The following is an 18,408-nucleotide window of genomic DNA, read 5'->3' on the forward strand; positions in this document are numbered from 1 at the left end:
ACTATATTATAAACATTTTGCTAATATTAAGGGTACAGTTTATGAAAATGGGCTGCCAAGGGGTACCCAAGTGAAAAAAAGGTTGGGAACCACTCCTTTAAATCTGTTGGTCTATCTATGCCAGCAAAGACCAACGTGTTCTTCGATACTTTGTTTCCTTTACGTTTTGTGAAGAATGTCTTAGTGATACACCCAGTTAAATAGCACTTGTCATTAAATAAAGATGTTTGAACTAGTTCTTTTAATTTGATCCATTCATAACTGACACTTAACGAAGAACAAGATGCACTGCAAGATGATTGTTACAGTGTAACAATCTCCTTTTCATTCAATTTTTTTGCACTTAATTAGAACAAGATATTAAGAAAAAACAAGTTTGTGTAGTTTGGAGAACTATAAAGTCCTCCATGATTACATGACCATGATTTTTAAAAATGCTATAGCACTATTGCAAGGACTACCAGCTCCATCATACCTCCCCCCATAAACAGATACATGGGATGGCTTATATTAAGAGAAAGGGATCGTGTCTACCAGTCTGTTTTAAAACAGACTGGTTGGGGTTGGACTAGATGAACTAGTAGGCCCCTTCCAACTCTGATTCTATGAAAACCCTTTTACTTCTATCTTCAGGTTCTAGGACAAGTGGATGTTGCCAGGTTATATGTTTCACGACAGGCTCCTAAGCTTTCTTTTGTTCTCAGTTACATGCCTGCTATACCAAAGAACTGAATAAGATTTGGCCTAAGGCCTTCTGCTTCTTGGGGAACTACTTAACAAGCACCTTTTTGTTTCTGCTGTTAAGACAACATGATTGTTCCCCTTCAGGCTGACAGAGAATTCATAATACTGTACTAGAGAAACCTTAATATTAACATGCTTCATTGCCAGCTTGCTATCTACAGCAGTTACAAAGCACAATAACCTTCTGCACTTAGATTTTAAGGGGGTGGGTAGGAAAGAAGCAGCAGTTCTCATGTACCTACTGGTACACTAGCACATTTTGAATGCCAGCATTTGTCAACCCAACTCACGCACCAGAAAATAAAAAAGGGGATAAGAGTAGTGAGCCAGATCTCTTCCCTATCACTCATTGGAATTGAAAGTGGAAGACGGTGGTGGGGAAACCCCAAGTCCTGACTTTCACTTTTTCTCAAATTCAGCAAGCACAGGAGTAAAAATGATGGTGAAACCCATAGAGGGGCCACTTCTACCAATCTCTAATACCTATATTCTACTTAAATCTATTACTATTGACAAAATAATTTAGCTTTTTATTGAAATCCTAGAAGTAAAATATCCTGAATATATGTAAAATACCACATTTAACTAGCCTCAAGCAGCAATATGAATCCCATATTCCAGACCCAAGCAGTCTGGTTGTCACTGCTTTTCAACACACTCCATTCAAATGGACAGACTGTGCAGTGATACACCTTCAATCCTCATGAATTAAAGTTTTAGATCTAGATGAAAAATCAAATGCAGCCCTTTGGGGAAAAAAACTGAGTTTTATTTTAAGATTTTACTTCCATACAAGTCTATTCAAGTACTTTGTCAGAAGCTTTACATGTCCAAGAAGGTTGCGTTTCAGCACTTCAGAAAATGTACATGCAAGTAAAACAATGAATTAAAGATGAAAAGCGGTCTAAAAGAGTTTATCCTAAACTCAAGTGTATTAACAGCCTTTTCCAAGAATTATAGGCCAGACTGTTATTAAAGTGCCAGGTTTATGTACAAACTATTAAAATAGTAAATAAAATTACAATCCAAGAGGCAGTGTGACGATACAGTTTCTGCAGTTTTTCTATATACCATTCAAGAGGACATGAAATACAGTACTATAGTTTTTCTATAGTGTATCCCATACTACTTGCTTTGCTGTGGAGAAACTACTGATGTCTCTTTGCACAGAATGGCCATGCCACCAAATACTGAGATTTCTGAAAACTGGAGTAGCTTATGTATTGTAATACATTTCACTTTTGGAAATGAAGTTTTTCCTATTTCAGTTACACAAGCTTGCTTCAAGTACCACCACCTACTGTAAGAACAGGAATGGGACCATCTGCTAGCCATCTCAAGCCAGCTGAACACAATCCCTTCCATCAAAAGTCTGCATCCAGAGTGAAAGAGTTATCTGTGCGTTTTGACATCACTCCCATCCTCTGATATTCTCCCACACGTTTTTCAAAGAAGTTAGTTTTGCCCTCCAGTGAGATATTCTCCATGAAGTCAAATGGATTCTCAACCATGAATATCTGGAAAAAAATCAAAATTGCATCCAGAATCACTTATAATCCAAAATACATCAACCGATCAATGTCCAAAAACTCTTAACATCTTGAGATACCACCTCAATCTGTTCCTGTCATTGCAAATTCCAACTGATTAATTCTTACTGAATGCTATTGCCTATCCACCAATTTTGCCTTGCCCTCCCACTTGCCTTTATGTATCCATTTTAGTAGATTTGAGCATTTAGGCAAGATCTCTCAATTACCAGAGGATGAGGGTGGTAAGGAAGGAATGAAGACCAGCACTGGGCCATGTCATACAAGTTAGTTGCAAGGATACTTATAAAGAATGCTAGACTAAGTGGACTTTGTGGTTTAATTCTACAAAGCACCTATGGTCTTGAGGAAGAGTGTATCATCAGGCTTTCAGCAGATTTATGCCTTAACTGTTAAAAGGTCCCAAGTGGACATACAGTACTTGCTGTCAAGTCAGCATGCATCAAGAGACTAGGAAGGCCTATTGCAAGACTAAAATCCTTCACTACAAAGCACCTAGAAGAGATCTAACCTCCTGTACTCTCCACTCATGTCTGGCAGTATTTTTATAAATACTGTACAGACACAAGTGGAGAATATGGTAGGATACAGCAGCAAGCAAGAATCTACTGAACATAATATAGTTGTATGTTTTCGACTAAATGACTTAAAGAACAATGTTCCCCTATGTATGTACCTCTGCTTTAGTGCCTTGCTTGATGAATATTCAATAAGTCAAATCAATTGCTTAAGTGGAAAAGGCCTAATAGAAAGGTTAAACTGCATCCCTGGAGAGGCAAACTGCACCAAACCTACCTTGGGAAAGCCCAGTTCCAGCATCAATCTATCTGCTACAAATTCAATGTACTGCTTCATTAAAGTGCAATTCATGCCAATAAGCTTTACAGGCAATGCTTCTGTCAAGAACTCCTGCATTGAAATAAACATCATGTCTTAGTATGCAAGTACTGCACCATCTAGAATAATTTAATGTTTTGCTAAGTTTTGAGCTCTACATACTTTGATGTACAAGCTTTTTACCATTACCACAAAGAAATGCCAATTACCTGTTCTATCCTGACAGCATTGGTGATGATCTCTCTCACTCTTTCTTCAGATGGTTTGTGAACCAAGTGTTTGAACATTAGACAAGCAAAATCACAGTGCAAGCCCTGGAAAAAGAGTTGGAATATATTGCAGAAAACAGCCAAAGAGACCTACACCCATCACTATCAAACCTGAATGGCCCGAGGTAGAGAAGTACTGAAGTGTCAAAGACTTGTGCATATGTTCTACATAAGCAAAACTTAGGGTGTTTTTTTGTTACCAAGAAAGCAAACAATTAAGCCATTTCAATTCTCCATTAACTTCCATATACAAGCATTTTCCCCATTTTAAGAGAAACCACTTTCTGTTTTGCGTCTAACAAAGCATTCCTCACCTATCCATCAATGGTGATTAAATGTTGTGAAGTATTTCTGTTAGGAATCTAATGTAAGCCTTACCTCATCTCTACTAATCAGCTCATTGGAGAAAGTGAGTCCAGGCATCAACCCTCGTTTCTTCAACCAAAAAATAGAGGCAAAAGAACCAGAAAAGAAGATTCCTTCCACTGCAGCAAAAGCTACTACTCGCTCTCCTGTGGGGAGAAGTTTCTGTGTTAATTTCATAATTTTAGACTTTGTCAAATGCTAGACAACATGAGTTCAGTATGACACTCACCATAAGAAGCTTGTTTGTCCCCAATCCAGCGCATAGCCCAATCAGCTTTCTTTTTAACGCATGGTAAAGTTTCAATGGCATTGAACAGAAATTCCCTAAAATTATAAAATGCCATTAACTATACAATTAGATGCAACAAGAGATGCCATTCAAATGCATTATATTTCTAACCCACCCTTCCTGGCAGTACTTTAAGAGGGTGAGGCCAACAAATACTTTAGCAAGAATTCAAGCCCCAGGCTACATAACATGACCAGAGAATCTCAACTATAAGACCAAACTCAGGTGTTTTTACAGCCTATATAGTAATTAGAATCACCAGAGTGTTAAACATACTTTACATGGTAGTTTTGTACATGCATACCATTTTATAAAGTTGGAATGTAAAACCCTACGCTCACATTTCTGAACAGCACTGCCCTATGCTTTTGAAATCGTGCAGAAACTCAGAAAACAGAGTCTAAAATCTATTCTATAGCATTTGAACTAGCTGAGTACATTCAATAGAATAGGATCACAAACTCCTCCAACAGTACCTACCTCTCTTTGGGGTCTTTGATGTAAGTGTCAATAAGTAAACTATACATTTCTGAATGAATATTTTCCATAGCAATCTGGAAGCCATAGAAACAGCGAGCTTCTGTGACCTGTACTTCTTGGCTGAATCGCTCCACCTAGGGGACACATTATACTATTTCAGTTACAGAGCATCTCTCCCATCTTCGGAATATTTTGTTTATTCTGGAGCTTTTGTTTGTCTGCAATTGCCATCCATCTTGCAACAAGACTGGCTTACAAAATGTCACTTTCATCACATTTTGACAAAATACACCCAACACCAGCAAAAGGCAACTACAGTATCAGTTTTTGCAGAAGTGTAACTAAAATAGTTGACATTATGTAGTGGGCCCTCTACATAATGTAGTGGGCCCTCTGTATCCACAGGGATCTGTTCCCACCTCCATGGGATACCGAATCTCTGAATCTGCAGGTGCTGGAAACTTACCTGGAGGACACACTAGCCTCCTGGAAGCCACTTCTGGTTTGCAATGGCGATTGTCCTGTCCAGGAGGCAACCTCCCCCACCTCAGAAGTGGCTTCCAGTAACTTCTGGGAGGCCCTCTGAGGCACGAGCTTGGCAACCAGATGCCAAGCTCACAGACAAGGAGAGCCCACTGTATTTCATAAACACCTCTCCACTCCATGCAGACAAACTACTTCGCGCAGATAAAGCCCAGAAGCACCCTCCCTTTCAAGCATACCAATTCATTTTCAGCAAGGGCAATTTCTATGACACTTATTCAAACAGTAGCAAGTATTATGACTGTTTAGTTTCATGTTAAAACTGCAAAAATTTAAATGGTGATTAATCACAAGACAATTTTCTAATACAAGTTTGAGTGTTATGGCCTAGCACAGGGGTGCTCAATAGGTGGATCGCAATCTACCGGTAGATGGCGAGGCAAAATGAGTAGATCATGGAGTCCCGACTCCCCCCTTCAGGTGCCTCTGGGAGGAAACGCCGGGAGTAAGGCCCATTGTACTCAATGGGGCTTACTCCCAGGTAATTGTGGCTAGGATTGCAGCCTCACAGCCTAATCCTAGGCATGTCTACTCAGGAATAAGTCCTGTTATACTCAGTGGGGCTCAAGGTACACCAACATACATTGTACACATAAATGTTATATGTTATGATTGTGCGAACGTTGTAAAAAAAAACTCTGGTAGATCTCCGGACCTTGCTGGGTTTCAAAATAGCTCTCGAGCCAAAAAAGTGTGAGCACCCCTGGCCTAGCACAATCAAACTTGTGCTGGAAAATAAAGCAAGAATGACCATAGACCAGTGCTTCCCAAACTTTTTAACATCAGGACCCACTATTAAAAACAATCTATTGTGATCCACTAAACAGAAAAAAAAGATCTAGAAAGAAATATTTTATTAATTAATAATTAGAATCCTGTGCTCCCAAGGCTCCTAGAGACCTTGCATATACAGGTTGAGTCTCATTATTCCTGACTCACATGGATGGCAAAAATTGCCATTTAAAAATTCATTTAAAAAAATAATGTCCCTTTTTGCTGGGTGATTAACAGCCTTGCTGACCTTTGTGATGTAAAACAGAGTCATTAGGCAGAGAATCCATCAATCAGTCTCTTAGAAAGGCTTCACCACTCCTAGCCAGGGAACCCTTCCTTCACCCAGAGCAGTGATTGTCTTTCTTTCAGGTGCTGAGAGAGAAGGGCGGGTTCTAAGTGCCTGGAGAATGATTGATGGATTGTCAGCCTGCCCTCTCTAGCATTAACAAGGCTATTGTTAAAGGACTGTTCTATAATTTAAAGGGCCCTTCTCATTAGGGCCCTTCTCATTATTTGAGATAGAAAAATGCATGGATTTTTCCACAGGTGAAAAATCCATGGATAATTAGGTTATACCTGAAATTGCTTTAATGACTGTCTCTCTACAACATTAAGAAAAGCAGTTTTTTTAAACTGTGATTTTTAAAGGGATGCATTTTTCCCCTTCTCCAAGGATCAGCACATTCCTTCTCATTTGCAGTGGCCATTCATGTTGAGTCAAATTTGTGTATAAAAAATCCACATATAACAAGGTTGGACCTATACTATGTGTGTTTAAACATTTGCTAGACTCTAAATGGAGTTCAAGGACTGTTCCTCCAAACCTTTAGTCATTTCAAGGTACCCAGAAGACTGAACTGAAGAGCAAGATATGCAGTTAGGGACTTCTAAGCCAGACAAAATGCTGAAACTGGGTTCACACATGATCTATAGCATTCCAGTTACTAGAGAAAATGTGACATTTTAATTTGGGGTTTTGAAGAGTACCACACACCAGTGAACAATTTTCTTCTGCAAACTGCGCAAGGATGCAATTTTTAATACAGTATTTCAAATATATTTTACAACCCACCAAAAATTGGCTCGTGACCCACTTGTGGATCCTGACCCATAATTTGGGAAACACTGCCCTAGAACCTAGTTTGCTTGGAATTTTAACACTCTTCAAATTCTGCAGTCCATGAAACAGGAGAAACCAAACCCCTGACCTATACAAAACCAAATTAATGGCTATGCCAGGCTTATGTCTGCAGAGATCATGGAGTTGAAACTGAAATATCTAATGAATTTAGCATAGCTAATCTTTCACATCTTTAAATTGGTCAAACTATTCCAATAGTTTGAGAAGTTCTCTCACTAATCTGGAGCTTTAGGGCCAGAAAGAAAGCAGAAATGAGTCAGCTGGTAAGGCCTAGCGACCTGAGAAAAGAATAGCCCACCTGCCAGGGATTATAACAGTTGCCCTTATTCTGCCCAAATTTCCAACCAGCTACAGCCTCATTTTGCAACAGAAGCTATGTCTCCCAATGTGAGCACTGGAAGTTCCTTTTCAGTGCTAAGATACCCTGTATGCTTACCAAGTTTTCATTGACAATGCCATCACTTGCAGCAAAGAACGCCAAGACATGTGAAATAAAATATTTTTCTTCAGGCTTTAAGGATTCCCAGTGCAGAATATCTTTGGAAAGATCCACCTAGAGAGACCAAGCAGCCAGTGAAAATGAGGTAACTGAGAATCTGTACCGTGTCTACACAAGACCTAGAAAAGCAATGAACCTCTTACCTCTTCAGCTGTCCAAAAAGATGCTTCCGCTTTCTTATACATTTGCCAGATGTCATGGTACTGAATAGGAAAGATAACAAAGCGGTGGGGATTTTCTCGAAGCAGAGGCTCATCTTGTATGTTGTTTGAAGACGACTGCTTCACTCCTTTAGGTGCATCCTAAAAAATAGATGGAACATATCATCCCATTCCTAGAAAAACTGTTCATACCATGAAGGATATACTTTGTAAAAAAGTATAGGATGAGAAAAAGAATCTGGCACAGCAACATCCATATCCTTCGGATTACAGAAGGGTGAAAGTTTGAGGTGAAAAGGTTAACCAGAAAGCTTAGCATCCATAGTTCCAATTTAAGTCTTTCCAACCTAAACTGAAATGCAAGTTGAGATATAAGGGCCAGTTTTTAGGTTTTGTGGTCGACTGGACATGAACCTAGACCAGTGATTTTCAACCAATGTGCCACGAATGGTCTGCAGGTGTGCCATGGGAGTTTGGGGGAGGGTCATATACTAGAAGGGCCATTAAGGGATGAAAGCCCCTGGATGCCACTGAGGTGTGCCTTGTCAAGTGTCAAAAAACTGATGATGTGCCCTGACAATTTTAGTACCTTGTTAGTGTGCTATGAGATGAAAAAGATTGAAAATTGCTGGCTTAGACAGACAAAATGAAGGCAGGAAACTAACCAAGTTCACACAGGAACAGTGACACAAGGAGAGTGGCAGAAGTGAAGAATACAGTATGAAAGCAATTCTAAAAAAATAAGGAATCTCAGATAAAAGGATGACACAGGAAAATGCCTTATGAAATTGACGTAAACCATACTACACATTATACAAAAAATCATGCAACACAAGAAGCAGAAACTAGATAGAGGTAGCAGGAATTCGATGATTGGCACAAATCTGGCAATGTACAGTTGCTAAATAGGTGTTGAAAGAAGAAATTCAGTATTAGAGGAATTTAGCCCATTGCTGCCCAGTCCACAGGTGTACACATTTGATCCCTGTTGCTTATATGCAGTGTTTGGGCAGAAATGGCATAACTTAAAACAGAAACAGTCAAAATAAGGAAAAAAACTAACTACACAAAAGGAAGCAGGAAAAAGGCTTACAAAGTAGGTGAGACAAGAATGGGTACTGCAATATAATGCACTATTTCCTCTCCAGTTTCCCAAAACTACTGAACAAGTTCCTTGTAATGAATTAAAAGGAGACCAACATTGTTGTTAATCCTCATTTAATCAGACCATGCACAAAGACTACATCATTCTACAAGGGCCCTGTTAGAAATGCACACCCCAAAAGGGATTAAACCTTATTTTTTGGGCAACAAGATATTTAAAAAAAAAAATCAAGTGGAACTACCACTGAATCAGGGCAGGGAATTTAATGGGTGGTTGAAGCTACCATTTTAAAAGGTGAGTGGTCACACACTTTCCAATTATCTTAACCCATTTTTGCCCAGCCAACAGATGTTAACACATTTGATCCCTGTTGCATATACAAAACAATGGGCAGAAATGGTTTAGTTAACCCACTAACTCCTGGAGAACAGCTCTTCCTGTCATTCTACACAATGGGTTTTTGGAGGGAATTGAAGAACAGAGCCACACTTCACACTATCCACACTGTCCTGGGAGTTAGCTCCATTGTCTAATGGGACTTACTTCTGAGTAGTCATGCATAGGATTGTGCTCACAGCCCCGCGGGAGGGGTGATGATGGTGGGAACAGAAGAGGCCCCCCCAACAGGCACCCACCACCCCAAGACTGTCCCTCTCCCCCACCCCAAGTGTGCTTCCTCCCCCCTTAAGACTCACCGCCTGGGCAGCCGGCTCCAGGAATATCTTCCTCGCGGTCTTGGAGGCCAAGATTCGGGTCGTGTTCATCGAGGGGGGCTGCAAGTAAAGCGGGAAGGAGACCAGAGAGGCAGGTTAACTCAGCAGGCCCCCTGATGAGAAGCCTTCTCCACACATTGTTGAAAGCAAGCCCTGCAGGAACTCCTCAGGCGAAGGATGGAGCCCCTCCATCTGCCCCCCCCCAATTGATTTGCCCGGGAGTCAGCAGTGCCGGGCGAAGGAAAGGATCGGGGCTCCTTCAGCTGCCACCACTCAAGACTCAGACTTCCCTTCCTCCCCAGCAAAGGGGGGCTCGATCCCGCCCAGCTACTGCTATCCTAGGCTGCAGTCCCATGCACACATTCCCGAGAGTAAGTTCCATTGAAGACAACGGGACTCACTTCCGAGTAGACCTGCAGAGCATTGCGCTGTAAGGCCGCGCACTTTCCCGAGAGTAAGTTCCATTGAAGACAATGGGACTCACTTCTGAGTAGACCTGCAGAGCATCGCGCTTCCCTGAAAGCAAGCTCCACTGAAGGCAGCGGGACTTACTTCCGAGTAGGCAGGCTTCGGACCGTGCTCCGAGGCGGGCTCCGGCCCCGTCCCAACTCACCGTGTTCTCCTTCTCGCGCAAGGCCAAGTCCTTCAGCGGGGACAAGCGGGAAGCGGGCGGTGGCTGCTGCTCATTGCGGGCGGACAACGGGTTGCGGGCGGACAGCATGACTTCGGCGCCGGTGGAAGAAGCGGGCGAGGGCGAGCAGCAGCAGCCGAGCAGCCTCCCAGAGTCGGCAGCGCGAGAAGCCGTGGCTGCCTGCGGGGCCGCTTTATAACTCTTTCGAACTTGGCGCCAGAACGCCCGGCCGTCCAATCGCGCGGCGAGCGCCGCCCCCTCCCCGCTGAGCGCCGCGGCCAAAAACGCGGGAAGGAGCGGCGAAGGTTCCGCCCGCCTGTTGCACCAGCGCTCCGAACGACGGGTGGGGGCTGAACGCGGGGAACGCGGGCGCGCCATTCCATCCGCCCCCTTCGCGCCCATTGGTCAGAAGGAGCCTCGCCCTTCCGAGGCATTCGCGCAACATCGTCCCTCTTCTCCGATTGGGCAGGAGGCGACCGCGCCTTGCACTGCAGCTCTGACGCCTTTGCGCCCCTTTGTCTGTCCTCAATGGAGCTGTAGGCACGTCCGCTCCCAAGCCCTTGTCTGCAGCCGCTGCTGCGCTGACAGGAACTTCAGTGGCAGTTCGAAGAGCCCGCTCCTATGCAGCGCCTACTCGGAAAGGAAGCCCCATTTAGTCAGTGGGGCTTCCTCCCAGGGAGGTGTGGAGAGAGTGGCAGCCTCAGAGCCCAGGCCGGTGCCTGCCTACTCAGAAGGAAGCCCCACTGTAGTCAGTGGAGCTTCCTGCCAGGGAAGTGTGGAGAGGGTGGCAGCCTCAGAGCCCAGGGCTACTGAGCAGTAAGCCTGCTGATTTTAATGGAACTTCAGCTGCAATCCTATCTCCACTTACCTGGGAGTAAACCCCATTGACTCTACTAAAGACTCACATCTGAGTACACATGCATAGGCTTGGGCTCTCTCTGATAGACATGCATAGATAGAGGATTTTGGCCTTACAGTAGAATCCTCTGCCCAAATGGTTCCAACAACCCTGCTACACCTTTGTCCAAACATCCTAAGCCTTTCTAGCACTGTACTTCGGGAAGAACTCCTCCAGCATTCAAGGAAGCCCTGACACCACCAACCCATCACAGGGTGGCAGCCTGACAACAGCCACACAGCAGACATGCATAAGAACAGAAGAGGCCCACTGGATCAGGTCAAAGGCCCATCTAATCTAGCTTCCTGTATCTCAGTGGCCCACCAGATGCCTCAGGCTGCCTCAGATCTAGCTGCCTCAGATCTAGCTTCTAGTGGGTAGGTTGTGTTTGAAGTTCAGCTCTGTTGGACTTCCTGATGCAGACCCCAGGTCTATCTGCCCACGTGGCATCAGCACTTGATACAGTAATCTTTTAGATATATAAAATAATCCTTTGAAAGTCATCTAGGCCATCAGGTGTCATCACAACCACCTCCTAGGGCAAGGAGTTCCACAGACAAATCAGAGCCAGCCAGCCCCTGTGTCCAGCACCTCTGTCTGTCCAACCCACTTTAAAAGGCATCTAGGCCACTGGATTGAACTCAGGAGTTTCTACATTCAGAACAGATGAACTACTACTGAACTATCCCCACCCCTCCAAGTTGCATAAGTAGGCTGAATCCATAGACAGAAATGTCATCAGGTCTTACTAGCCTCAGGGGTCTGCCCATTGGACACAGGACCAGGTCCTGGAAAGGCATCAGTGGGACAGGACACAAGCTCTGCATTCAGCAGAGTGCACCTGCATATGTTGGAGCAGCAGAGGAGCAGCAAGGCATGGCAAATGTCTGCAGGAGCCTGTCCATCTCCCAGAAGTAGGGGCTTAGGACTCAGAAAGCAACCAGGCTGGATGGGTAGAACCAGGAAGGGTTGGAGAGCAGCTAGATGGGAGGTGCCAGAGCCCTGTAAGGCTGGAGAAGGCCCTGAGGCAGAGGTTTTCAGACTGGGGAGTGGCGATGCCCCAGCCTTAAGAGGCAGGGCAACCAGGAGGCAGTGGTGTAATCCCCAGGATCACGCCACACAGGGGGCTGCATGGGCTTGGCTGCACTTACCACAGCCTCCTGGGGGTGCAGGGAGCCCTGCGCGACTGTCCACAGGGCTCCCCAATGCTTCCAAAATGAAAGTGGGGCAATGCCTCACTAAACCCTGCCTCCTGCCTCCAAGTGCTCTGCCGAAACCAGAAGCAGAGCACAATCACTCCACTTTCACTTCTGACAGGGCTGCAGGGACTGGGGTGCACCCACCAGTACCTGCAGCAGCCTTCCTGGGTGTGGTGAGCCATGCACGAGCCACTACAGGGCTCCCCATGTCAGCAGCAGTGAAAGTGGAGCCATTGCGCTCTGCTTCCGGTTTTGTGGAGGCAGAGTGCATCACTTTTCCTGACCTGGGGCACTCTGCAGACCCTCACACAGGTTCCCACACCCCAGGAAGGCTGCTGCAGGGACTGGTGGGTGCACCCTAGTCCCTGCAGCCCCCCCCCCAGCAGCGCAATCCTGGGTATCCCTTCCCCCTGCCCCCACTGCCTCCCTCCCCTCCCTTGCAAGAACTTACTGCGGGTTTCAAGCTCCTGGAGAGTTTGAAAAATGCAGCCCTAAGACTAAGGTGGCATAGGGCAGGGCCTCTGAGAGGAATTTTATCAAGGGTTATGAAGTTTCTTTTGGGTCCCTTTGCAAAGGGGAGCGGGGGAGGGTGGTGATGGGTGAGCAAAATGGGGGCAGGGAGGGGCAAAACAGGGTGAGGGGAGGGGGGAGACAGCAGGGAAAGTCTTTGGAGCCCAGGTCTACCCACCCATGTGGCATCAGCAGCTAGATTCAGTAATATGGAAAACCAAACACACTCCTGTCTCTCTAAATTCTTTTAAATATAGAAAATCATGCATAAAATTAGCATTATATTTAGTTTCACACTAGAATGGAAAGTGTCCTGTGCATACAAAAACTTGCTTCTGCAACAGCTGTAGCCTCACAGCTGTGTCCCTGAGCTCCTACACACTCCTTCATGGTAAGTAGATCAATAAACCAAGGCCTTACTGTAGCAGGTCAGTTTCCTATCAGATTTGACACATGCATGTATTCCTCAGCCCAGCATACTGTATATGGCTTACCAGTAGCTGCAGCCACACACTTGTGGTAGTTTCCCCAGCATCCTGTGTGGGCAACAAGTCTGAGTAGATGGGAAAATGTAATATTCCAGGAAATTTCTGGGCCCCCTCCGTTGGTTCCTAGGCCAGGTACAAATTACCTCCTTTACCCCCCTCTCCTAGGCCCTGCCACGGACAATGGGGAGATGCCTCCATGACTCTGCATACATAGGCATATGACACACAGGTGTCTCAGCAATTCCCACTACAGGTACTATTTTGACACAGATAGTGAGGAGGTGAAAACAATAGAATGCCCATGAATCTCAGCACCCAAACTATGAGTGTCCTTATGCTACTCTCACAAACAAACTTCCAAGAAATACCTTTCTGATTATAACAGACCAAGAAAAAGATTGCTCCATTGGGAGAGGACAACTATGTAAAATAAGCACACAAGTCTCTCTATAGCAAGGATTCAAGTCTGGGTGGGGAAGTTTAGGAGCTAGAAGGAACCCTTTTGTTGGGAGAGAGAGTGGGATGAATCACAAGGGGATTCCCAACAGCACTGGGGCAAGCTGGAGTGCTAGCAGCCTGAGGTATGTGGGGAGTCAGGCAAAACAATCTTGAGCCCAGCCAAAGGACTTGGCATAACCAATAGCATACTCACCTTTTGCATGATTGATCAGAAATACCCATAGCAAAGACAAAAGAAAAGCAAAGGCAAGTCTATAACCCACAGAGCTGCTTTCTAACCATTCAACCACAACATGAAATGGGTAAAGAGCATCCTGCAGAATCACAAACACCTGGCTAGAAGATGATAGTGCACAGACCAATCAGAAGGTACTGCATAGGGCCAATCATTGGACTTTCATGTAACACAGGGTGCCTACTGAGATGGTCCACCCACTTTGCAAAGGACACCCAGGATCCTTTGCATAATTGCTGACACTTATAGCACAGGAACCCCAGCACAATTGTCAATTGTCACAATTGCTATCTTCCTTTTCCCCCACACAATTGGCTGCTTTATACATTATGATAGTAAACAGCTGTTTTGTGTCCAGCAAGGAGTTTCTTCTCTCCCTTGCATCCCTTGCAAAGGGTCAGAGTGAGGATGATCAGATTCTGAGCCCTGGACCACATAGGCTCCCCCTCCCCCTCCCCCACAGTGTCCCACCCCAGGTCAGCAAAGGTCAGAAACACCTAGGGTAGAGAGAAGGAATCCTATTCTACTAATAATGAGACGAGTGTGATCAAGTCAAAGTTTATAATGCTTTCAAAAACAGCAGTATCTCAAAGAAAATATATGTGGGATTGCCAGGCATCTTGTCCCTTTGCAAATAATCTAGGAGACAGCTAGGTGGAAGGTGTCAGTGAGCTCTGACTATCATGGAATCTGCAAAGCAACTAGGGCCTGTCTGAGACAAGTAGATCAGCAACCCCACAGAGGAAGAACTAAGATCTCACTGGACACTGCTTCGAGGCATGCTGTGGGCTTCCCTTATGGCCCGTACCATTGGCTATGTGGAGCATCCTGTTTCCACTTCTCCTGTTGGACAGCTGCCTGTGGAGAGCAAAGAGAAAAAACAGAGTGCAGCAAGATTCCATCAGCACCATCATACACACATGCTCTCTGGACTGAAATGCATACTTGGGGCTAAATCCTGAGTTTGACTGCAACCCTGAAGTCAGTTCCCATGCAAGTCCACTTGCAACACTAGTCACTGACATTTCAGATCATTTACCTAGTGCTATATGACATGCTGCTATTTCCTTTCCCATCCTCACTCCTACTCTGTGATACTTTGGTTCAGTTAGCAAGCTCTTCTTTTTGACCTCCTTATCTCCTATGATTGACAGGGGGCTTCGTGAATGTTCTGATCACCTGCTGCTACACAGCTTTGCCTGTCAAGTGCTGGCTGCTCAATGAGAAAGCCTGCCAACGTTCATCATATGTGCAGGCTATGATTAACAGTAAACTAGCATCAGAAAGGCCTTCCTGCCAGTCATCTGCTCAACAAGGAACTCAACTGCAAAACAAGGTTAATGTGCAAAAATTCAGACCTGAAAAGAACACCAAGCTTTCTCTGAAGCAAGTCCCATTGAGTTCAGTGGGGCTTACTATAAATAAAAGTGCATGGGAATGCAGCCACAGTCTTCCTTAAGCATTTGAAATCCTTTTTATTGGATTTTCAGAAATATCACATATAACAATACAGGATACAAATACAGTAGCCTTTTCCCCGCCCATATCCACAGACTTGGTTTCTGCAATTTCAGTTATTGCCAGTTCACAAGTTCCTCCCCCCCCCCCCATCACATCAAGGCAAGAAATCTCAATCTCCTTTCTTTTTTCAGCTGGGAGGAAAAGAAAGTCAGTTAAACACACCTAATTAGGTTCACTACACTTTCTAGAGCTGATTTAGGGAAATGAAAAATGTCTTTTTGACAATAATTACTTTGATCATAGTGTTTATTCAGGTTTCTAAAATCAAATGCAGAGCCGCCACCTGCTGTCAGCAGGGGGAGATCTCTGGCTTCTGATTAAACCTTTCTTTTCTATGAGAAAATACGCATTTCTTAACATAAAAAGCCACCTCAGCATTTTCTCCAGCATGTGCACATGCATACAATTTAATTACCAAAATAGGGACAAGGCCCAATGCAAAGTGCTGGTCATTACCTTTAAAACTCTAAGGTTTAGGACTAGAATACTTAAAAGATCAACTTCTCCCAGATGGTCACCTGCTCTTCTCTGTTTCTCAACATTATCAAAGCTGTGGCTGAGTTGTCTCCATGGTGGTATCCCACTCTAGAACTCTTTACCTCAGAAGAAACTGTTGCAAACTTGGTATCCAGACATCAGGTGAAGCCCATTCTGCTTTGGTGGGTCATGGCCTGCCTGATTTCTGAGTCCTGTTCCCTCTTTTAATTATTTGTTTATCTCAAACATATGAGTTGGACTCTCATGTAAGGCAGGGCTTCAAGTAACAGCCCTGCTGGGCTTGACTTGCCTTACCATTCTGAACCACCTGCCAGCAATAAAACACTTCATTGATTCTGCTTCATGCCTCCTTCTTCTCTCCTTGGAGCAAGGCAAGGCAAGGCAGGCGCATGAATGGCAGCCAATGTTGCACTAATGAGGACACTTTTTGCAGCTTTGAAGAGTTGGTATGGTTAGAATGTTATAATTAGTACTAAGGTATTGTTCATAATATACAATACACTAACTGTACAATATAGTATAGAAGAGTATGGTTAGTATGAGGAGACCCAAGTTTGAATCTTCATTCAGTTAAGAAGCTAATGAGATGATCTTGGGCCAGTCACTTCTTCTCTCACACAATCTAACCTAGCTAACATTACAGATGGATCCAATGCAGTTTGGCTCTGTGCCAGGTTTGTATTAAGAGCCAAGCCATCACTGATTGGGGAAAAAACCCAGGTTTTGTTGAGTTGACAATAACTTCAGTTGCTTGATTGTGAATACAAATGAGGATTAAACCAACAAACTAATCTTATGAAGTCTGCTAGTTCAACTAGATCACTAGTATAAAATTACATCTATGTGGTTATTTAATACCACCATTCCTAACTAAGGTCACTAGGAGGGTATGTAAAGATAAACCTGTACAGGAGTCAGGTGATCTTTTCTTGCATGCAGTGAGCCTGGGTTCTGTCCATCACTGCAATGCCAGGAATATGCAGACTTTCCTGTAATTATACTGCTGATTGAGGGCCCAATCTTATCCAGGGCCTGTGCAGTGGTGCCAATGGGGCATGCACTGCATCCTTTGGTGGGGAGGCAGTCACAGAGGCCTCCTCAAGGTAAGGGAATATTTGTTCCCTTATCTTCAGGCTGTGTTGCAGCTGTACCAGTGCTGAAAAGTTGAATAAGTCATTGGTCTTGTTCCTCCATGTTTCATGTGAATTGTCTGTTTATTTAAGCTAAACCACTGACGATGACTTCAAGCAAATAGGAGAGAAAATTGCTTATGGCTAACAGAAGGCTGTGTTTCAGCTTTAACATTTTACATCAGTTAGGTAAATCATTCCCAGAGTAACTGAGAAGTATGATGTTAAAGCTGAAGCAAGAGCCCCATATGATCAAAATTGAATTAAATACACAAGTTCAAGGGAATTTGCATAAATTTGGCACATGTCAAAGTGTTGGGTTTTTTTTCACTTGGAACCAGTTCTGAGGATCTTTCTGCCATTCACTTCTACAGATAATTGCTCATTTGAACTAGAATGTGGGAGCAACCAACTTACATAAAGTTGCCACTTCCCTTTTGTGAACTAGAAAATTGTGATTTTTTCCCCCCAGTTCATAGGAAGGAAAGTATGCTCTTGCATGAGTTAGCATCTCCCCCATTATATGCTCGTATGAACAGATTGTTTGCATGAACACTTATTAGTGGAATTGAATGGCTGATTGATAGTCAGAATAGACTCTTTCAGCTAACAACTTAATCCACATTGTTTACTTCACCACCAATAACTCATTTTTGGCAGTGTGGCAACAGCACTATGCAGCAGATGAAGACTGAATTGAAAACTGTTTGTGAAGTGAAACATCTGCATAATCCTTTCACCACACATCAAACTCAACCTGGATGCAATCTACCCATAGGTTCATTTTGTCAGTTTGATGGAGCCAACTATCCCTAATCATGGACATGAATCAGGTTAAACATTGAATTCCACTTCTGTTTAAGACCCAGACTGAGAGCTGTACTCATTTTGCATGGTATGACATTAACCTATTCTTTATGTGACTACTGGACCTTGGTCTCCTGGTAAACAGGCATCACAAAAGAATGGAGTCTGTTCAAGCTGTTAAAAAGAGTGAGTTCATTTGTTCAAGCTGGTTACACTTTAGCTCACCGAAGGGAATGCTATGCAAGGTCACTGAATCCAATCACCTAACACAAAAATAACATCAGTGAATTTAGAGGCCCTCTACGTTAAGTTTTTATAAACCATGAGTGTTCCTCCAAGTTGCCCAATGACTACAAACATCAGACATGATGGGGACATTTGACACATGCTGTACCTGAAAAAGCTGCTGTCATGCAGTTCCATGGACAACACAATGATCATGCATCAATGTAGGGACACTACTCCATGGGTATCAGACTGTGTTGGTGGTTCCATGGACACTGGGGGTGTTATTGGGAAGGTATTGACCAGTGTTGATTTGCCAGGGCATGCTTAGCACAT

At 44.0% G+C, this 18,408-nt stretch overlaps 1 protein-coding gene across 1 annotated transcript; it reads right to left on the reverse strand.

Annotated features, from left to right (window-relative positions):
- Positions 1–1,502: 1,502 nt before the first annotated feature.
- On the reverse strand, positions 1,503–10,339 carry RRM2 (ribonucleotide reductase regulatory subunit M2). Its single transcript, XM_066640109.1, has 10 exons — positions 10,085–10,339; positions 9,454–9,531; positions 7,636–7,794; positions 7,430–7,546; positions 4,536–4,669; positions 3,996–4,090; positions 3,779–3,912; positions 3,341–3,445; positions 3,090–3,203; positions 1,503–2,261 (listed from the first exon to the last, which is right to left on the reverse strand). The coding sequence occupies exons 1-10, from the start codon at positions 10,190–10,192 to the stop codon at positions 2,109–2,111; spliced, it is 1,197 nt and encodes a 398-aa protein (XP_066496206.1). The 5' UTR covers positions 10,193–10,339; the 3' UTR covers positions 1,503–2,108.
- Positions 10,340–18,408: the final 8,069 nt, after the last annotated feature.

This window comes from Tiliqua scincoides, chromosome 1 (assembly GCF_035046505.1).
Source record: "Tiliqua scincoides isolate rTilSci1 chromosome 1, rTilSci1.hap2, whole genome shotgun sequence".
NCBI classification, from domain to species: domain Eukaryota; kingdom Metazoa; phylum Chordata; class Lepidosauria; order Squamata; family Scincidae; genus Tiliqua; species Tiliqua scincoides.